At 41.7% G+C, this 23,108-nt stretch overlaps 1 protein-coding gene across 1 annotated transcript in view; it reads left to right on the forward strand.

Annotated features, from left to right (window-relative positions):
• Window positions 1-22,665, forward strand: part of DNAJC1 (DnaJ heat shock protein family (Hsp40) member C1) — a 197,743-nt gene extending 175,078 nt beyond the window's left edge. The window contains exons 10-12 of the mRNA XM_053572108.1: window positions 16,450-16,498; window positions 20,515-20,954; window positions 22,457-22,665. Of these exons, the coding sequence (XP_053428083.1) occupies window positions 16,450-16,498; window positions 20,515-20,954; window positions 22,457-22,525 (558 nt within the window). The 3' untranslated portion in view covers window positions 22,526-22,665. The remainder of the gene's footprint in view (window positions 1-16,449; window positions 16,499-20,514; window positions 20,955-22,456) is intronic.
• Window positions 22,666-23,108: the final 443 nt, after the last annotated feature.

The following is a 23,108-nucleotide window of genomic DNA, read 5'->3' on the forward strand; positions in this document are numbered from 1 at the left end:
AAGCAATGTTTTTAGCTTCTAAAAAAACTGATGCCCAGTACATTTTAACTTAGATAGACCTACACTATAATACTTACGTTATTATGGATTAAATATTTTAACTGTTGATATTGTATATGCCTTCCAGCAAGTAATTTTGGTAACCGCAAAGGACACTCAAATTGTAAAAACAACAGAGGAAACAAAAACTGTCTGGCATGTGAAACCAACTTTAATGTGATTATTAACTGCAGGTTTTCTAAATTAAGGTCAGGGAGCCTCAAATTTCTTGCTTGTGAAGTAATACTATTCTCTTGCCTAAAAAAGATGTAAACTGACTCCGCTTTTCTCTGTGGTCACTAATCTCTTGCATTCTGGTTGTGATAACAGGCTGGTTGGAGATTTTCTGCCTACTTGGAAAAGACCTAGGTAGGCAGCAAAACAAAAGATAGGTGGCTAGATTTAAATACACTTTTTAATTAGCTCAGTGCCATAGTGTGAAGTTGAGAGGTGTGTACTTAGATAAGCAGCCCATTATGCAAGTGAAGAAGAGAGTAAAGATGATAAATCCCCAAATTTTATTTATTATAGCTTCAACTGGTAAGAAGATACCTATTGAGGGATTTATATCTTCTTATGGTGGTTGTTTCAGGAACCCATAAATGGATTCTTCAATCAAAAATAAGCTTTATCGGGCGGCGCCTGTGGCTCAGTCGGTAAGGCACCGGCCCCATATACCGAGGGTGGCGGGTTCAAACCCGGCCCCGGCCAAACTGCAACCAAAAAATAGCCGGGCGTTGTGGCGGACGCCTGTAGTCCCAGCTACTCGGGAGGCTGAGGCAAGAGAATCGCTTAAGCACAGGAGTTGGAGGTTGCTGTGAGCTGTGTGAGGCCACGGCACTCTACCGAGGGCCATAAAGTGAGACCCTGTCTCTACAAAAAAAAAAAATAAATAAGCTTTATCATTTATCAGTGAAATAAGCAGGTATTATTTTGGTAAATATGTATACTGTTATTATGTTTACAGTACAACTAGCCATACACAAAATTGTAAAGATGACAAGGATTGTCCTTTTGGAGCCCCTTACCAGCTTCCTGCTCTAGCAGTCCCCTTGGTTTGAGCCTAATGCATACTCCTGACCCTTCTTCCCTCACCTTCTCAACCTTACAACCTTTAAAGACATTTAAATTTTAGAACAGAATGGGTGCGTTATCCCATTCTCCTTGCTAGATGAGTTACTAGCTTATCTAATAACCAATTTTAATCTTATTAATAGATGATAATTTATTGTATTGGCAAATATCATAGATACACACACTTACTTGTATTTTAAAAGTAGTCTTCAAGTTCTTATCCCAAGGTTATGAATGACTGGTGTTAAGAATTTCAGGCAGGGGCGGCGCCTGTGGCTTAGTCGGTAAGGCACCAGCCCCATATACCGAGGGTGGTGGGTTCAAACCTGGCCCCGGCTGAACTGCAACCAAAAAATAGCCAGGCGTTGTGGCGGGCGCCTGTAGTCCCAGCTACTCGGGAGGCTGAGGCAGGAGAATCGCTTAAGCCCAGGAGTTGGAGGTTGCTGTGAGCTGTGTGATGCCACGGCACTCTACCGAGGGCCATAAAGTGAGACTCTGTCTCTACAAAAAAAAAAAAAGAATTTCAGGCAGGCTGGGTGCAGTAGCTCACATCTGTAATCATAGCACTCAGGGAGGTTGAGGTGGGTGGATCATCTGAACTCAGGAGGTCAAGACTAGCCCTGGCAAGAGCAAGACCCTGTCTCTACTAAAAATAGAAAAACTAGCTGGTCATTATGGTGGGCACCTATAGTCCTAGGTACTCGGGAGGCTGAGACAAGAGGATCACTTGAGCCCAAGAGTTTGAGGTTGCTGTGAGCCATGACACCATGGCACTCTACCCAGGGTGATAGAATGAAAAAAAAAAAAAAAAAAGGATTTCAGGCAACTAGATTGCCTGTTTGAAAGAGAGAGATAGCGGTTGTTATTTTGAGGTAGTAGGATGTAATTACTTAATCTTTCCATTGGGCTGCTTATAATTTTGCTAGCTATTATAGGATTTCTAGGCCAGAGGTTTATAGAGTTATAGCCCTTGTCACCATTTCTGTCTCAGCATTGAGCAGAATCATACATATGGCATGATTATAAACTATATTTCATCATAGGAGAATAACATTGCATAAAGCAGCTAAGAGATCAAACCAGCCTTTTTATTTTTAACTGCTTTAATGATAATATTGATTACTCCATCATAATTTTTGTAGTTTTTTACACTTTTCAAAACATTTAAATATTATTTTATTCGATCTTCACAACAACACTGTAAGGAAGATAGGCAGCCATCATTTTTTATCATTTTATTATTGATCCTAAGATATTTGTTAAAGGTGACACAACTATTAGTAGAACTGGACTGGAACAAGACCAGATACTTCGATTCCTTACCCAGTATGTTTTTACCACTAACTAATTCTGCTTTATTGCTGTGTGTATGAAAAACACTTTAAATTTGTTAGAGACTTTTATCATTAGACATTTGATAAAGCTCTATATTGATAGAGAAAAGAAACTTTAAAAAATATACTCATATAAAATGATAATAAAAATGATCTCTATAAACATTTTGTTTTATATCATTCTATATCTAGACTTTATTCTTTCTATATAGACATAGGAATAGGTATAATTTTAACAGTATTAATCTGTTTCCAGTTTTTTTCACTTTGTTATGGAACATGAGCATCTTTTCATGATAGTAAAAAAGATCCACATCATTTTTCTGAAGAGTTGCCAGGGTATAATTAAGCAATATCCTACTGAATGACATTTAAATTGCTTCCTTTTAAGATTGTCATGCTTTTTTGTTTTTACTGTTTTCTTGTATTCCTAGAAGTAGAGCTTGTATTCTTAGCTTGTATTCTTGTATTCCTAGAAGTAGAAGCTGCCTGGTTCAAGAATGTGAATGTTTGATAGGTTCAAAATTGGACTGCAGAGAGGTTATAATAATAGACAATCCCACTGGTAATATATAAGACAAGTCATTTCCTCATATTCTTTTAAACACTGACCGTTATTTCACTATTGTCCATCAAGTGGAAAGTGTTATAACTTACCTCTTTAACTATTGGTCTGATTTTTTTGTTTGTTTTTTTTTTTTTTTGAGACAGAGTCTCACTGTGTCACCCTCGGTAGAGTGCCATGGCGTCACAGCTCACAGCCACCTCAAACTCTTGGGCTTAAGCAATTGTCTTGCCTCAGCCTCCCAAGTAGCTGGGACTACAGGTGCCCGCCACAACGCCCTGCTATTTTTTTGTTACAGTTGTCGTTGTTTAGCTGGCCCAGGCTAGGTTCGAACCTGCCAGCCTCCGTGCATGTGGCCGGCACCGCAACCACTGTGCTATAAGCACTGAGCCTATTGGTCTGCTTTTTAATAGAGTTTTTGTTAATTCATTAAGATTTTAAGGTAGTTCAGTTGTAACTTTTACAAATAATACTTTGCCATTTTCTTTTCTTTTTTTTTGAGGCAGGGTCTCACTCTGTCGCCATCAGTAGAGTGCTATGGCATCATAGCTCACAGCAACCTCAAACTCTTAGGGTTAAATAATTCTCTTGCCTCAGCCTCCCAAGTAGCTGGAACTATAGCAGCCTGCCACAACATTCGGCTTTTTTTTTTTTGGTTGGAGTTATCAATATTGTTTGACAGGCCAGGCTGGATTCAAACCCGCCAGCTCTGGTGTATGTGGCTGGCACCCTTAGCTATAGGCGCCAAGCCTGCCATCTTCTTTACATCTTATTTCGTTAACCTTATATGTTTGCATTAGCTAGCAATTTCAAAGAAATGTTATATTATAGTGATTAGTGTGGACTTTTTTTCTTTGCTCTCTGTTTTAATAAGGAAACCTAATATTCAGCCATTAATTTTAATACTAGTCATTGAAATGCAATATAATTTTCTATTTAGCTTTCTTCAATTTGAGTTTTTTAATTCCAGTTTATTACACTTGTTTTCAGGAATAGATGCAAAATTTTAACAATGGTTTTTTAAAACCTTTGAAATGATCGTATAATTTTTGCATATGACCTCATAAGGATGACTATATTATCAAGGTTCTTTCTTTGCATATTTAAGATGAACTCTAATTGCTCATATAAAATTATTCCTTTAATAATACTATTTGTTAATAATTTATTTAGGATTCTTTCATTTTCATGCCTAAATGAGAATATTATAGAATTTTTTGGTGTTTTATTAATTGATTAATTAATTGGTAGGCTATAGCAGCCTTCTAGTGTGAGTTCATTTCGGCCTTCAAAATTAGTTTGTTATGCCAGCCTTCTAGCATTTAGAATCATCAAGGAAATACTGAATTCATAAAGCAAGGATAGGGTGTCATGAAAAAAGAATCAGAACAAAAATAAGTATCCAAATAAATGAAGCAAAGAAAATTATCATTGGGAAAATCTCTAAGAGAGCAGAATAAAAAGACACGTAATTTTAAGATATTATGGGAAAGATAAGCAGCACAGGGAATCAGTCCAAAAAGTCTAGATCTGATTAGAAGGAATTTTAGTGTGAGAGACAGAGAAAACAGAGACAAGAAAGATCAGTGCTCATTAAATAATACAATAAAGTTTTGTATAATGTAGGGTCACCCAAGACTACTTTGTAAGAGCCTTTCGAAGTCAAGTAAACTGTAATCCTAGCACTCTGGGAGTCCAAGGCAGGCAGATTGCTTGAACTCAAGAGTTCAAGACCAGCCTGAGTAAGAGCTACTGGGAAAGCTGAGGCAAGAGGATCTCTTAAGTTTGACACCATGGCACTCTAGCAAGGGGGACAAAGTGAGACTCTGTCTCAAAAAAAAAAAAACCCAAGTCACGTAAATACAGCAGACTCCATAGCTGACCACCTCCCTACCCTGACCATCTTCTTAAGTTGACCTAATTTTCATAGACTGCACATGCACCACATGTATGTACCAGTACGGTAGGCTTCATTTCTTACATTGACCAGTTTGTTACAGTTCCTTGGGTGCTCACCTTATTGAGGTTTTACTGTAAATGGAAAAGATACTGGGAAAATTTATGAACACTGAGAAGACCTATGTATACAGAGACAACATTTCCAAATTTGGCAAATTGAAATGATGTCAGATCACTCAGCAATACCAGAGCCTGGGATGGGAGACAAAGGGACAGTGCCTTCACAGTTCTAAAGGAAAAATGATTCTGAATCTAGACTAGACCGTATTATGGTAGATACCTGGGATGAGAACTAGTGCTACCCTTTCTTAGAAATTTTCCTGAGGTTGCACTCTAGCAACAAGAGAAATAAATCAAAAAAGTGGGCAACATATGGACAAATAAGCAAAAATTACAGCACTCCAAGGCTGTTAGCATGTTAGGAGAACAGTGAGTCCAAGTTGAAGTAGGAAAATAAGAACTGTGTGATAGGGACCCTGGGAGGGATGGAGGCTTCAGAGATAGTATGGCTGAGAACATGAAAATACACATATAAACAAAAAAAGACAACTGGGGACTCCATGATTAAAAAAAAAAAAACAGAAAGCCACATACAAAAAGGCATATCCAAAGTTAAGTATACTAAAAAGTACAGTGATGGAGCAAAAGAATTTGATACTGAGAACATCGTCCTTGAGGTAGTACAAGAAATGGAATCATAGCATAGTACTTGTGTCGAGAGTAAATAGTATTAGCTGGGCGTGGTGGCTCATACCTACAATCACAGCACTCTGTGAGGCAGAGGCGAGGGGTTGCTTGAGCAAGAAGGAGACCTTGGCTCTAAAAACAATAGCTGGGTGTTGTGGTGGGCACTGTAGTCCCAGCTGTGTGGGAGGCTGAGACAAGAGGATCTCTTGAGCTCAATAGTTTGAAGTTGCTGTGAGCCACATTCTTTCATCTGTTCTACTGAGTAGTCTTCCCCTTCCTCTGAAGTCCAGGTGGCAGCTGACACCTGGGCCCAGGAAGGCAGCAGAAACATTCACTGTCTACTTGAAACACTTGCCAGACTGTCCCTTCAACAAGACAGTTTTATTTTTCAGAGGAATTTTAGAGCCGTGTCCAGAATGTACTCATATTCTTGACTGCCTGTTTTCGCCTGTCCAAGGGCCTTGAGAGCTAATTTTGAATGTTCTAGCCAAGAAGTAACAAGTACGTGGAGGCTTTTGACCAGAGAATATCCTCCTTTGTCCAGTTCAGTTGTGTTTTACGAAAGACCCAGCTTGAAGAGGAGCAAACAGAATAGCAGAGAGGAAAGAATGAGATGCCTGCATAGCCTGGATTCTTTTCAGCCCTATAATCGGTAGAGTGACAGGTTATCACTGGCAGCGACATTGGACACACATTGGGGAAAGCGAAGTACAAAGTTTGAATTTTGACTAAATTCACATAGAGAGCAGCAATTGGCAATAACTCATCTAAAGTAGTATAGAATTAGCCACCTTCTCAAGAGCTGAGGCCAAAGTCTCAAAGTGTCAGTACAAAAGCCTGTCTGGCTTATTTCCCTGCTTTAATAAATATCGATTTAGAAATAAGACTTGTTTAAACTTGTTAGAACCAATGATTCTAATAAGTATTAATGCAATTTCAAATTGCTTTCTTGTCCTAAAAATTTTGGAAAACCTTTAAAAAGAAAGGAAGATGGGTGAATAAGTGTGTATGTTGGAATGTTACAGTGTTCACTGATGGACTAACCGTATCTGCACAGTTGTCTGTTGGCAGAATCATTTTCTCCCAATAAATGGCTTTCCACATTACTTATGGAGGTAATCAGTCAGCTTATGGAAGGCCTCATTTTTTAATGGTTAAGATGAATACAGTTTTTTTTGCAGTTTTTGGCCGGGGCTGGGTTTAAACCTGCCACCTCCAGCATATGGGGCCAGCGCCCTACTTTGAGCCACAGGCACCGCCCTACAGTTATTATTTCTTAATAATTTTCTGTCTAAACAGAATCCAGGGAAAAGTTGAAAGATATTTGAGAAATAATAAGAATGAACAGCATTACTTTCCACCAGTTGGAAACATTTTTTTATGTGGTTTATGTAATGTTCAGGTAACAGAACGTACTTTGTATTTGAAAGCTGCAGTAGTTCTCAGTTGTAATGACTGATAAATTCAAATGGAAAGTTAGCCAAAAGTAAATACAGCTAATGATTTACACAATTTTTGTTATTAGAGTAATACCAAAAATATTATTAACAGCCAGAATTGAAAAACATGATATAAGGTTATTAGAGTATTCAGCATTTATTTTCTGGATTACTGCGTCTCTGAGGATGCCAGGAATATGAACATACATTTTATAGACCTCAGCAAATTCAAAAATTCTTTACATTGGACAGAAATATGTAACTATGAATTGATCCTACCTCTATACTGTGTATTACAATTTTCGTTTTGCCAGTTACATTTTGTTACTTTCATCAGTATTTTTACTAGAGGGAATGAAACCTATGTTTGGTTTTTTTCATTCATTCTACCCTAATTCATAAGTCCTAGACAAGATTATAGGGTCACTATTTCATGAGAATTTTTTTTTTTTTTTAGAGACAGAGTCTCACTTTATCGCCTTTGGTAGAGTGCTGTGGCATCACAGCTCACAGCAACCTCCAATTCCTTGCCTCAGCCTCCGAGTAGCTGGGACTACAGGCGCCCACCACAACGCCCGGCTACTTTTTTGTTGCAGTTTGGTCGGGGCCGGGTTCAAACCCGCCACCCTCAGTATATGGGGCCGGCGCCCTACCCTCTGAGCCACAGGCACTGCCATTTCATGACAATTTTGAAGATAAATTTGAGCATTAAGAAGAGTTATAAAGTGTTTTCTACATAGAATCAGAACATAGTGAAACAATTCCATAACCATGTTACTATTAATACACATGTGGATACGGTGTTATACAAAAGCCTACACAAGCTGGTGGCCCATGTTATTAGTTGCTCAGAACCTGAAGAAGAAGAGAGGCCTCGTCTGTGTGAGACCTAGGTAGGAATACATGTCTTCTGCCAAGAAGACACTAGAAGTCCTAAATGTAGCTTATCACAAACATACATGTGATGTGAAAGCAGACGAGTTTTGAGTAACTGAAAAATTCATTATGTGCTGTGAAGAGAGTAGCATTAAACATTTTAACAATAAATCAGTGCCCCTTTTATTGGAGTCATCCAGCTCTGGAGGAGAGAAGTCGATTTGGTGATGACTGTCCTCACTGAAGGGTGACTTCGGTTTCCTGAAGTAGCAGGCTCTCTTACTTAGAGACACTGCCCCACAAAATATTCTGCCATAACCTGCCATGTGCATGCCTCCTCCTGAGATGAAAACTAATGAGTAATTCTTAAGAATTACTTCTACTGGGCGGTGCCTGTGGCTCAAGGAGTAGGGCGCCGGTCCCATATGCTGGAGGTGGCAGGTTCAAACCCAGCCCCGGCCAAAAACCACAAAAAAAAAAAAAAAAAAGAATTACTTCTACTTAATATTTTTTGTAAAGCCAATCTTATGACATCAGGAGACATGGACTTGGCACAGAGGCTACAACGCTAAATGCTGGACCACACAGAATTGGAACTGGCTGTGCTTTGCTTCTATCTAATGAACATATTGTAAGTTCTAAGTTGCCTTTTAAATGAGAGAAAAAAAGATATGGCTCCAAGATGCCAGTAGTGGCATTGCATCATTTCCTTTGTTTGATGCTGATGATCCGAAGGTCTCAGATTATGTGCGGTAGATAGGCCAAATTGTAATACGTGCTGTATTCATAATTCTCTACCATGTATTCTCAAACCAAGTCAGTGACTATAAAAACAGGAAGCTTGGTTTTTGACAACATAGCAGTAGACACTGGATTAGTAAACTCTTCTAATACTAGAAAGTCAATAGTAAATGAAAGATTCTCTAAGATACTTTATCCGCACATATCATTGGAATTTATTGGACAGGATTCTGGGATTAGGAATCTATTTGGTTATAAGAAAATATACTAATATATATGTAGTATATTAGTCCTTCATATAAAAGGGAAAATGTGTATGAAAGCCTATGTCATGACTTTGAGGTATCAGACAGTTATATATGTGCCTTGGGTTATGGAAATCTGAACATGAGGGAAATCTTCAAGAAGAAAGTCACATTGGCTCGGTGCCTATAGCTCAAGTGGCTAGAGCGCCAGCCACATACACCAGAGCTGGCGGGTTTGAATCCAGCCCCAGCCCGCCAAAGAACAATGACAACTACAACCAAAAAATAGCCAGGTATTGTGACGAGCAACTGTAGTCCTAGCTACTTGGGAGGCTGAGGCAACAGAATTGCTTAAGCCCCAAGAGTTGGAGGTTGCTGTGAGCTGTGACGCTACGGCACTCTACCAAGGGTGACACAGTGAGACTCTTGTCTGAAAAAAAAAAGAAAGAAAGTCAAATTTCAGAGCATCTTGAAGAATTCTGGAGTCTGGACAGACATATTTAAGGAGAAATTTTATGGAAAAAGGAAAGCTGTCTCAGACAATGGTAGGCAGAAGTACAGGGCAGAACTATCTGCGGGAGCCTTAGCTGTTTAGTTCTGCTGAAATGAAGGATACATCCTGGAAAGAGAATAAAACCAGATTATAGGTTTTCTTGCATGTCAGGCAGAGAATTGAACACTTTGTTTTATTGTCCATGAAGAGCCATCAAAGGTATTTGATCAGAGCTCTGGCTTGGGGATATTATTCTAAAGGAACTATTAATAAGTAATTTAGGAACCTGTTAGAAGGCTGTTATGTTATCTGTGTCAGGTGAGAATGCAGGACTGATACAGGTGGTGGAGGTCTGAGAGAGAAGGGAGCAGGTGGGTGGATGATGTGAAGAACTTGGCAGCAGGTTGGGGAGGCAGAAAAAAGTCCAGAAATTGAGTCCTAGGTTTAAGCCTCAGGGACTGGGACAATGGTGCTGTTTAGAAAAGGAGGGAAAGGATAGAAGTTTTAAGAGAGAATTTGATGAATTTAGTTTGAGTTTGTTTCGTCTGTATAGTAGACCACCGTATTTAATGGTGGTTAAAGAGGAAAGCAATGTAGTATAGCAGACCAAGCCCTTGCCTATTTCTTCATCTATAAAATGAGAGATTTGGCTTCAAAAAGTGATCATTATAGTGATTGAGAACAAAGACTTTACAGCCCTGCTTACTGGATCCAGCTTTTTACTAACCTTTTAACCTTTTACATATTATTTATTCTCTCTGAGCCTCAGACTCTATAGAATGGGGATAATGTTGATACACTTGCCTAACATGGCTGCGGTGAGGAGTACGCATACACACGCACACACACACGTTTTTAGAGATGTGTACGATGCCTGGTACCTGCTATGCTGATTGTTACACAGATGAAGTACTGTTCAGATCTGAGGGTCCGTTGTTAATGTGGTCAATTTCTGTGAGACTGGCATTCCAAAGTAGAGATCATGGCCAGAGACATACGTTAAACGTTTCTAAGGTATTGCTGAGTAGATGGGATGAGATACCAAGGTAGAATATGGGAAGGACAAGATGTTGAGAAACAGTTACATTAAGGAATAAGAGCCAGAAAAATATAGGAGGAACATTGTCCTCATATAGTGGAGGAACATTCCAAGAAAGAGAAAAGAGAACTAGGAGAGAACTAGGAGATACTCTCATGAAAGCCAAGTGGATTAGAAGAGATAAGATAAAGGGAAGATTTATCTGTTGCCCCAGGCTAGAGTGCCATGGCGTCAGCCTAACTCACAGCAACCTCAAGTGACACTCTTTCCTTAGCCTCCTGAGTAGCTGGGACTATAGGTACCTGCCATGACACCCAGCTAATTTTTCTATTTTTTGTAGAGACAGGGTCTCATTCTTTTTCAGGCTGTTCTCAAACTCCTGAGTTCAAGGGATCCTCCCACCTCAGCCTCCTGGAGGACAAGGTTTACAGGATTGAGCCAGCACTCAATCTTCCAGGGCCTGGAAGATCATCTTTTAGATAAGAGACGACTTGAGCCACGTTTGAAAGTCTATAGTTTGTATCTGATGGACAGGGGGAAGTTGAAGCAAAAGCAAAGGAAATTAATTAATGGAGCGTAGTTCTGTGAGAATTCAAGTGGTAGATTTTGCTTCAAGAGGAAAGACAATAATTTCTTTAAATTAGGATAAAAGAAGGATTTATCTTTAATTTTTTCTTTTAATTTGCACCATATGTGATGGTGCAATCAGATTTTCAAGTTGGGAAATTTGGAAGTCGTCAGAGCTCATAGTGGATAACTTCAATTTGTTTACATTATAGGAAGCAAGATCATCTATAGAGAGAAAAGAAACCGAGAAATGAAATTAAAGAGTGTTTCCAAACAATATTTAAGTGTTTTCTCTAATTCTGCCTTTTGTGTGAATGGAAAGCAAATCAGCTCTTTTGTATCATGCTAAGCGCTTATTTCAAACTTAAAACATCCCTCAGATGCTATAGGTATTAGTATTGTCCACATATTACAGGCAGTAATACACTGAGATGGAGAAGGGCCGAAAATTGCTCTTATCTTTCTTAGCTGAGAACCTAGAGGGGAAACCCAGATTGAATACCCACATCTGCGTAACTCTGACTTGTCATGATCATGCTTTCTGAGGTTTTACTTTCAAATTCCATGAGCAGTGAAATGTTGATTCAAGAATATATACATGGATTAATAGAGTAGAAAAGTATAGAAAAATAACCCACACATACAGTGTAACATAACTTTAAGAAAGTTGATTATTTCATTTTATTTTATTTTATGTTATGTTATTAGGACAGAGTCTCACTTTGTCACCCTCCGTAGAGTATGGTGGCGTCACAGCTCACAGCAACCTCAAACTCCTGGGCTCAAGTGATTCTCTTGCCTCGGCCTCCCAAGTAGCTGGGACCACAGGCGCCCACCACAACACCTGGCTATATTTTTGCTGCAGTGCCACTGTTGTTTAGCTGGCCTAGGCGGGGTTCGAACCTGCCAGCCTCTGTGCTTGTGGTCAGCGCCCTTAACCACTGAGGTACGGGCACGGAGCCAGAAAGTTGATATTTTAAATAAATGGAGAAAGGATGGTTTCCTAAATGCATTGGGGTAATTAACTATTTGAAAAAATTAGTGGGCGGCACCTGTGGCTCAGTCGGTAAGGTGCCGGCCCCATATACCGAGGGTGGCGGGTTCAAACCCAGCCCCGGCTGAACTGCAACCAAAAAATAGCTGGGCGTTGTGGCGGGCGCCAATAGTCCCAGCTACTCGGGAGGCTGAGGCAGGAGAATCGCTTAAGCCCAGGAGTTGGAGGTTGCTGTGAGCTGTGTGACGCCACGGCACTCTACCGAGGGCCATAAAGTAAGACTCTGTCTCTACAAAAAAAAAAAAAAAACGAAAAAATTAGTAATTTCTTTTTATCCCATATATATATATTATTTTTTTTTTCAGACAGAGTCTCAATATGTTGCCCTCATTGCCCTCAGTAGAGTGCTGTGGCGTCACAGCTCACAGCAACCTCAAACTCTTGGGCTTAGGTGATCCTTTTGCCTCAACCTCCCAAGTACTGAGACTGTAGGCACCCGCCACAACACTGGGCTATTCTTTTTTTTTTTTTTTTTGATGCAGAGTCTTAAGCTATCACCCTAGATAGAGCGTGCCATGGCAACACAGCTCACAGCAACCTCCAATTCCTGGGCTTAAGCGATTCTCCTGCCTCAGCCTCCCGAGTAGCTGGGACTATTGGCGCCCGCCACAACGCCCAGCTATTTTTTGGTTGCAGTTCAGCCGGGGCTGGGTTTGAACCCGCCACCCTCGGTATATGGGGCCGGCACCTTACCGACTGAGCCACAGGTGCCGCCCACTAATTTTTTCAAATAGTTAATTACCCCAATGCATTTAGGAAACCATCCTTTCTCCATTTATTTAAAATATCAACTTTCTGGCTCCGTGCCCGTACCTCAGTGGTTAAGGGCGCTGACCACAAGCACAGAGGCTGGCAGGTTCGAACCCCGCCTAGGCCAGCTAAACAACAGTGGCACTGCAGCAAAAATATAGCCAGGTGTTGTGGTGGGCGCCTGTGGTCCCAGCTACTTGGGAGGCCGAGGCAAGAGAATCACTTGAGCCCAGGAGTTTGAGGTTGCTGTGAGCTGTGACGCCACCATACTCTACGGAGGGTGACAAAGTGAGACTCTGTCCTAATAACATAACATAAAATAAAATAAAATGAAATAATCAACTTTCTTAAAGTTATGTTACACTGTATGTGTGGGTTATTTTTCTATACTTTTCTACTCTATTAATCCATGTATATATTCTTGAATCAACATTTCACTGCTCATGGAATTTGAAAGTAAAACCTCAGAAAGCATGATCATGACAAGTCAGAGTTACGCAGATGTGGGTATTCAATCTGGGTTTCCCCTCTAGGTTCTCAGCTAAGAAAGATAAGAGCAATTTTCGGCCCTTCTCCATCTCAGTGTATTACTGCCTGTAATATGTGGACAATACTAATACCTATAGCATCTGAGGGATGTTTTAAGTTTGAAATAAGCGCTTAGCATGATACAAAAGAGCTGATTTGCTTTCCATTCACACAAAAGGCAGAATTAGAGAAAACACTTAAATATTGTTTGGAAACACTCTTTAATTTCATTTCTCGGTTTCTTTTCTCTCTATAGATGATCTTGCTTCCTATAATGTAAACAAATTGAAGTTATCCACTATGAGCTCTGACGACTTCCAAATTTCCCAACTTGAAAATCTGATTGCACCATCACATATGGTGCAAATTAAAAGAAAAAATTAAAGATAAATCCTTCTTTTATCCTAATTTAAAGAAATTATTGTCTTTCCTCTTGAAGCAAAATCTACCACTTGAATTCTCACAGAACTACGCTCCATTAATTAATTTCCTTTGCTTTTGCTTCAACTTCCCCCTGTCCATCAGATACAAACTATAGACTTTCAAACGTGGCTCAAGTCGTCTCTTATCTAAAAGATGATCTTCCAGGCCCTGGAAGATTGAGTGCTGGCTCAATCCTGTAAACCTTGTCCTCCAGGAGGCTGAGGTGGGAGGATCCCTTGAACTCAGGAGTTTGAGAACAGCCTGAAAAAGAATGAGACCCTGTCTCTACAAAAAATAGAAAAATTAGCTGGGTGTCATGGCAGGTACCTATAGTCCCAGCTACTCAGGAGGCTAAGGAAAGAGTGTCACTTGAGGTTGCTGTGAGTTAGGCTGACGCCATGGCACTCTAGCCTGGGGCAACAGATAAATCTTCCCTTTATCTTATCTCTTCTAATCCACTTGGCTTTCATGAGAGTATCTCCTAGTTCTCTCCTAGTTCTCTTTTCTCTTTCTTGGAATGTTCCTCCACTATATGAGGACAATGTTCCTCCTATATTTTTCTGGCTCTTATTCCTTAATGTAACTGTTTCTCAACATCTTGTCCTTCCCATATTCTACCTTGGTATCTCATCCCATCTACTCAGCAATACCTTAGAAACGTTTAACGTATGTCTCTGGCCATGATCTCTACTTTGGAATGCCAGTCTCACAGAAATTGACCACATTAACAACGGACCCTCAGATCTGAACAGTACTTCATCTGTGTAACAATCAGCATAGCAGGTACCAGGCATCGTACACATCTCTAAAAACGTGTGTGTGTGCGTGTGTATGCGTACTCCTCACCGCAGCCATGTTAGGCAAGTGTATCAACATTATCCCCATTCTATAGAGTCTGAGGCTCAGAGAGAATAAATAATATGTAAAAGGTTAAAAGGTTAGTAAAAAGCTGGATCCAGTAAGCAGGGCTGTAAAGTCTTTGTTCTCAATCACTATAATGATCACTTTTTGAAGCCAAATCTCTCATTTTATAGATGAAGAAATAGGCAAGGGCTTGGTCTGCTATACTACATTGCTTTCCTCTTTAACCACCATTAAATACGGTGGTCTACTATACAGACGAAACAAACTCAAACTAAATTCATCAAATTCTCTCTTAAAACTTCTATCCTTTCCCTCCTTTTCTAAACAGCACCATTGTCCCAGTCCCTGAGGCTTAAACCTAGGACTCAATTTCTGGACTTTTTTCTGCCTCCCCAACCTGCTGCCAAGTTCTTCACATCATCCACCCACCTGCTCCCTTCTCTCTCAGACCTCCACCACCTGTATCAGTCCTGCATTCTCACCTGACACAGATAACATAACAGCCTTCTAACAGGTTCCTAAATTACTTATTAATAGTTCCTTTAGAATAATATCCCCAAGCCAGAGCTCTGATCAAATACCTTTGATGGCTCTTCATGGACAATAAAACAAAGTGTTCAATTCTCTGCCTGACATGCAAGAAAACCTATAATCTGGTTTTATTCTCTTTCCAGGATGTATCCTTCATTTCAGCAGAACTAAACAGCTAAGGCTCCCGCAGATAGTTCTGCCCTGTACTTCTGCCTACCATTGTCTGAGACAGCTTTCCTTTTTCCATAAAATTTCTCCTTAAATATGTCTGTCCAGACTCCAGAATTCTTCAAGATGCTCTGAAATTTGACTTTCTTTCTTTTTTTTTTCAGACAAGAGTCTCACTGTGTCACCCTTGGTAGAGTGCCGTAGCGTCACAGCTCACAGCAACCTCCAACTCTTGGGGCTTAAGCAATTCTGTTGCCTCAGCCTCCCAAGTAGCTAGGACTACAGTTGCTCGTCACAATACCTGGCTATTTTTTGGTTGTAGTTGTCATTGTTCTTTGGCGGGCTGGGGCTGGATTCAAACCCGCCAGCTCTGGTGTATGTGGCTGGCGCTCTAGCCACTTGAGCTATAGGCACCGAGCCAATGTGACTTTCTTCTTGAAGATTTCCCTCATGTTCAGATTTCCATAACCCAAGGCACATATATAACTGTCTGATACCTCAAAGTCATGACATAGGCTTTCATACACATTTTCCCTTTTATATGAAGGACTAATATACTACATATATATTAGTATATTTTCTTATAACCAAATAGATTCCTAATCCCAGAATCCTGTCCAATAAATTCCAATGATATGTGCGGATAAAGTATCTTAGAGAATCTTTCATTTACTATTGACTTTCTAGTATTAGAAGAGTTTACTAATCCAGTGTCTACTGCTATGAAGAAAAATGCTCAATTTCTGGAAATTCTTACTTTGAAATAAATGGCCTGTTTGAAACTATTTATTTTAAAAGGCAACCTAGTATCAATGTAATGGAACTGTCTTGAACTAGAAGTACTCAGGGGATCTGAGTCTCTTGTTCTGAGTCTTTTGGAGCAAGCCCTTTAATCTCTTTGGGCCTCAGTTTCCTTGTTGGTAAAATTAATGGATTGTGCGAATGACTAGGGATCTTTCAGGCCTAAGATTCAATGACCTCTGCCCATTCACATAGACCTTACAGGAAATAGGGTACTCAACCTATAATAGGCACATGGAAAGTAAGGTTTTTGCTTTTATATTTTGAAACAGGTGACAATGAAAGCCAAGCAACTGAAGGAGTCAGTGACCTGCTCCCCAGGTGAGTTAACACCCACTTTACCCCATTAGTCTATAGTGGTTTCTTCCAAATAAATTCTTCTTTATGATAATTTCTTTTCTTTTCTTTTTTTTTTTTTAAGACACTTTATTGCCCTCAGTAGAGTGCTGTGGCATCACAGCTCATAGCAACTGGGCTTAGGTGATTCTCTTGCCTCAGCCTCCCGAGTAGCTGGGACTATAGGCGCCCACCACAATGCCAGGCTGTTTTTCTGTTGCAGTTTGGCCGGGGCCGGGTTCGAACCCACCACCCTTGGTATATGGGGCTGGCACCCTACCCACTGAGCCACAGGCACCACCTTATGATAACTTCTTTATATACAAGGATGTGGCAGTTTTTCCCAGTGACCTCTATTGATCACGTCTGTAAAAGTGGTTGAATTACTGGCACCAACAAACCAATGGATCTGGGTGAAGTGGAACCTGAAGCTTACATAGTGATCAACACTCCTGGTGATTTTTTTAGAGGGAATAAAGGAACACCCTACAACAAGGAACTTAAAAATTGATACATCATTAACCGGGCATGGTAGCTTACTCCTATAATCCTGGCACTTTGGAAGGCTGACACAGGAGGATCACTTGAGGATAGTTTAAAACCAAGCCAGCCTGGGCAACAGAGCAAGACCCTGTCTCTATAAAAAATTTAAAAATTAGCCAGGTGTGGCAGTGCCCGTAGCTCAGTGGGTAGGGCACCAGCCATATACACTGAGCCTGGCAGATTCGAACCCAGCCCACACCTGCTAAAACAACAATGACAATTGCAACAGAAAAATAGCCGGGCGTTGTGGCGGGCACCTGTATTCCCAGCTACTTGGGAGGCTGAGGCAAGAGAATCGCTTAAGCCTAAGCATTCGAGGTTGTTGTGAGCTGTGACACCATGGCATTCTACCAAGGGCGACAGCTTGAGACTCTGCTCAAAAGAAAAAAAAAAAAAAAAACTAACCAGGTTTGATGGTGCATGCCTGTATTCCCGCTACTGGGGAGGCTGAGGCAGGAGAATCACATGAGCCCAGGAGTTTGAAGTTGCTGTGAGCTAAGAGCTAGGCTAAGGTACTCTAGCCTGGGCAACAGAATGAGACTCTGTCTCAAAAAAAAAAAAATGGCCAAGATAAACTGAATTTGGAGATAGCCCTTAAATTTAGTATTTTATCCAATAATCAAAAATTCAATAATTTTTCAATTTCATTATTTCTGATGTTAATATTTTCATAGAAATGTAATTCGTTTGGTTTTTTTTTTTTGGCCAGGGCTGGGTTTGAACCCACCACCTCTGGCATATGGAGTCAGCGCCCTACTCCTTTGAGCCACAGGTGTAATTCATTTGATATTTTTTGATTATTTTCATCTTTGTTTTCTTTTTCATATGTGTTTATAATTAAATAATAGAGTAGTATCTGGGTATAGTTCATGAATAAGCAAATATGCATATATTAGTTATATATTAAAAAATGCTTTATTAATGGGATGCAAAATCCAAAAACTATGGTGATCGTGAGTATGGAATGCTGCCTTTTGGAAATAGCGTAAGTCTGGGACCAGAGATATTTAAATAAGTCATGACATATTCAGTGGATTATTACACAGCCATTGAAAGCAGTGTGAATCTAGGTGAATACAGAATCATTCCCAGAGAGTGTGCTGCCACTAGCATAAGAAAAGAGGAGGCAAATACACCTATATACAGGGTCTGACGATTAAGTTTAAGAACTTGTCCTAGAAAAAGGACTACTCCCTCACTGCTAAATATCACTGTGGTCATCTTTGAAGTACTTCCCTGGGGCAGCTGTGCACCAGTGCTGGTGCCTAGTCTACCCTTCACAGCAATTTTGGAATTCTTTTTTCTGTAATGTACATCAGAGCTGTCATCATAGGCCTGACAATTAAGTTCCAAATTTGCCACCACGCCCTTAGGTTGGCAGCACTGTACAAACAACTTCGTAGGATTTCATAACCTTGGGCCAGGCACAGGGGCTCACACCTGTAATCCTAACACTCTGGGAGGCTGAGGTGGGAGAACTGCTTGAGCTCAGTAGTTTAAGACCAGCCTGAGCTACAGCAAGACCCCATCTCTACTGAAAATAGAAAAATTAATATGGCTATTGTGGTAGATACCCGTAGTCCCAGGTACTCAGGAGGCTGAGGCAGGAGCATCACTTGAACCCAAGAATCTGAGGTTGCTGTGAGTTAAGTCGATGCCTTGGCATTAGCCTGGGCAAAAGACTGAGGCTCTGTCTCCAAAAAAAAAAAGGAAATCTCATAACCTTGGCATATCAGGGTCTCACTGATACGCAGTAGTCCTGTTGATGTGTGGTGGGTGGTGTCCTGCTGAGTAGAGTTCATTATTGTTGTGTGTTTTTGTGTGCCATACGACAGCTCTGATAGTTGTTTCGGAAAAAGAGTTTCAAAATTGCTTTGAAGGGTGGAGTAGGCACTGGCATCAATGCACAGCTTCCCAAGGGGAGGACTTCAAAGGTGACCAGAGTGATATTCAGCAATGAGGTAGCACTTTTTCTGGGATGAATCTGTGAACTTAATTATTAGACCTCCTAGTATGTTAGTATGGGCTTGACTCACTGTACCTCTGAGCCCTGATACACTCCCACACTCACACTGACCCCCCAACTCCTTATTGCCTCTGAGGAAGAAGACTGGAACCCAGCCTGTGTGGGAGACTTTTTTTACTGTATTCCCTCTTGTACTATTTGAATTTTATATTATGTGAAGGTTTTATTTTTTAGTTAAAATGAGTAAAAGAAGAGAAACATCACTTCAAAAAAGTGAAGTAAATAAAATACTGCCTCTTTATAGCTAAGTTTTCATGTAACATCTGTAATTATTTCTTCAGGAGAACCTCTGCTAAGTCAAATTAAAGGGGCACAAGTGAATGTATTTGTAAGGTCCACCTACATTTGACAGATTATTCTCTAGAAAGGCTGGAACTGTGCTAATAGCCATGTTTGGCTATTTAAATTAAAATTAAAGTTTAAATTAATAAAAATTAAATAAAGTTAAAACCTGAATTCCTCACTGTTATACCAGGTGGCTAATAGAATCATGGCATATATGACCCTGGGCGGGACTGGTTTCTCTTCCCACTGCCAGTGTACGAATGTGCCCATTTCTCTGCCAGTACCAGCTTTCTGATCTTTTTGATGTGATCATTAAAAGGTGATGGCTCCTTGTTTCCACTGTCTAATACTCTACAGCTCTGTTTGTATTTGTTCCTTTGTGACTGGTCTGTAGCCTTTGTTCTGTGATCTTTTTGATTTGTAACTTCTCGTATATTGAGAATTTCAACAGTCTGTGGGCTCTCCTGTCCTATTAAAAGGTTAAAACTTTGTGGGCGGCGCCTGTGGCTCAGTGAGTAAGGTGCCGGCCCCATATGCCGAGGGTGGCAGGTTCAAACCCAGCCCTGGCCAAACTGCAACAAAAAAATAGCCGGGCGTTGTGGTGGGCGCCTGTAGTCCCAGCTACTCGGGAGGCTGAGGCAAGAGAATCGCGTAAGCCCAAGAGTTAAGAGGTTGCTGTGAGCCGTGTGACGCCACGGCACTCTCCCCGAGGGCGGTACAGTGAGACTCTGTCTCTACAAAAAAAAAGGTTAAAACTTTGTAATACCGTTTTCCTTTCCATGTTTCAAACTTCTCATTGTAGCCGGTATGATTTCCTCAGACACCTGCCTGCCAGACAGCACAGGACAAGGTTAGACCAAAGAGACGGCTACGTTCTTTGATTACAGCTTGATTCTGTGTGTACCCACTGACCTCAGAGTAGTGAAACAAAGACGTGGACTCAGAATTAATTTCAAATCCCATCTCTACTGCTTTCTGAGACCTCTTTCCCTCATCTGTAAAATTAGGGTAATGACAGGTATCTTTCTAAACTAGTGTGAAAATGAAGTTAAATGGCGCCTAGCACACTGGCCGAGGTGTGGCAGGCAGCTGCTGTGGTCACTGTCCCTCATTCACCCTGCCCTGTCTGTGCGCGACCTCTTCCTAGGAATGGTCAGGCTCTCAGAGCTCAGATCGACAGTTCAGAACCCCAGGCCGGTGGGGCCAGCCCTGGCCTTGCCAGACGACATCATCACCCAGCGGGAAGAGGCAGAGGGGGCCGTGGAGAAGCAGGAGGGGGGCTCGGAGCCAGAGACGGTGGCTGTGGACAGCCGGCCTCGGAGGCGGAAGCTGGCCCGGCCGCGGGAGGCAGGCAGCAAGGCAGAGGCGGAGGAGCGGCTCCGAGGGCGCAGGCAGCAGGACTTCGGGCTGGCAGAGCACAGTGGGTCCAGTGACGAGGACAGCCAGGAGCGAGGGAGGACACGTGCTGCGGAGGAGCCGTGGACTCAGAACCAGCAGAAGCTTCTGGAGTTGGCGTTGCAGCAGTATCCAAAGGGATCCTCTGACCGCTGGGACAGAATAGCCAAATGTGTCCCCTCTAAGAGCAAGGTGGGTGACCGGGAAAGGAAGGGTGTCAGGCATCTGCTGTGACTGTGATCACTTCTCTCCCCATTTCCGGCGTGGTTCCTGCAGAGCATGTGATCAGTGAGGTCACGGTTCTAAGTTCAGTCAGTATCCAGGCCTGCTAGTTATTTATAAACCTCGTGCCCTTTGTGGGCGTGACCCAGGCTGGCCATCCGGGGTGCATGCCGGTGGGGGGTGGCAGCGCCCTTTGTCCAGGCTGAAAAGAATGCCGAAACATCATAAGATCCTCTATCTCCATGACCAGTCTGTGAGCAAGTGGCGGGCTGGGGAAGGTGCTGTCACCGTGATCCCTTCAGCTGCCTGTGAATGGACTGGACAGTGGGATGGCACCCAGCTGCCCGGGGGCTCAGAGGGAGTAGTTGGTGCAGGGTGCGTGAGGGTGACATTGAGGACTGTGCTTACCTTCTGTAACCTTGGCCTTTATAATTGCCTTTTCTCTCTGCCTGTACCTCTTAGTATCTGCTAAAATACATTCACAGGTAGTTCTCAGAAACTCAGAGGTGGGAGCCCTGACCGAGCCTATAATCCAAGCACTTTGGGAGGAAGAGGCAGGAGGATGGCTTGAGGCCAGGAGTTCAAGGGCAGCCCAGCCATCATAGCAAGATCCCGTCTCTACAAAAAAATTTAAAAATGAGCCAGGCCTGGCAGCATGTACCTGTAGTGCCGACTGCTCCAGAGACTGAGGCAGGAGCATCACTGGAGTCCCCAAATTAGAGGTCGCAGGGAGCTATGATCACACCATTGCACTCTGGCCTCAGTGACAGAGAGGGACTTTGTCTCTTAAAAATAGAAAACCTCGGAGAGGAGGAAAGATGGTTGTACCTTGTGGAGGGCCAGCCCGCACTCCTGGCAGTCCCTTGCCTGTGATCTGGCAGTTGGGAGCTGTAGGCTTCAGTGTGATCTTTTCAACTCAGAGGTTGCCGCCCCACCATCTCCAGTCTCAGGGTAGCTGCACTCTCAGTCTCAGGCATCAGGAACAGGGAGAAATCAAAAGCACCAGTCTCTGTGCCTATCACGCAGTAGCCTCTGGGCACAGTGATGCTCATTTACATTCTTTTTTTTTTAATTGAAATTCTATGTTGGAAAATCTAGCTTGTGGCCATGCATGTCCCTCAGTATACAGGTCTAGTTATCTATCACCTACTTTAAAATGATAAAAGTTGAGAGTTCCTGGGGAAAAAAGAAACCATTAGCAATTGATCTATTTGGGAAGCACCCCTGGGGGTGGCGCCCAGCCCTGGGCCTGGACTACAGCGGCCTCCCCAGCCCCTACCTGTCTAGCTGGGTCTCCCTGTGCCCTCTGGACTCACCCAGGAAATTCCGGGAGATTCTGGGCAAAGGGACTAGACGTGGGACCTCTTCATTAGCATTGGGCCCGAGCCAGCACACAGGCCACTGGCAGATCACCACAGTGAGACACTGGCTTGCACAAGTAACTGTTCTCACCTTTTTTTTCCTTCCTACAGGAAGACTGTATCACTAGGTACAAGTTGCTGGTCGAACTGGTCCAAAAGAAAAAGCAAGCTAAAAGCTGAATATTCTGGAAGATGATAGTCACCTTCATTTTCCAAAATGAGTATTTTAAAAATCTTATGCAGAAATTTGCATTTTGTACCTCAGTATTTCTATATGTCATGTGCCTTAGTAAAAAAAAATAAATAAACAATAAATGTTGTGCTATATTGTTTAAACAAGTACTGCCTTGGGGGGAAAGGGATTTAGGCATTTTGTAGATTATTTCTCACCACTACAAAGTTTACTTTCTGGGGAACAAATAAATAGTGCTTTCCAACAAGCAGGCACATAGGTGTCTCTGAAGGAACATGTCAGCAAACTAATGTGTAAGACTTGAAACTCAATGTGTTTTTCTAAAATCCATGACCAAAGAACACGGCATTCATGTCTGTATTGGGGGCTGAGTAGTAGGATGAAGTTGCTTGGTGAGAAAAAAGCCAGGCTGATATGGCGCCGGTCAGCTCAGAGCAAAGTGATAAATATGTCCAGAAAAACACCTAAAAAAATGAACAAGTAAACTCTAAGTTTGGGCTACTTGGTAAAAATGATCGCTATTTGAACTATAGATTTGTATTGAGTCTTCCGTGTTGTATTTGCACTGTC

Source organism: Nycticebus coucang, chromosome 20 (assembly GCF_027406575.1).
Source record: "Nycticebus coucang isolate mNycCou1 chromosome 20, mNycCou1.pri, whole genome shotgun sequence".
NCBI lineage: Eukaryota > Metazoa > Chordata > Mammalia > Primates > Lorisidae > Nycticebus > Nycticebus coucang.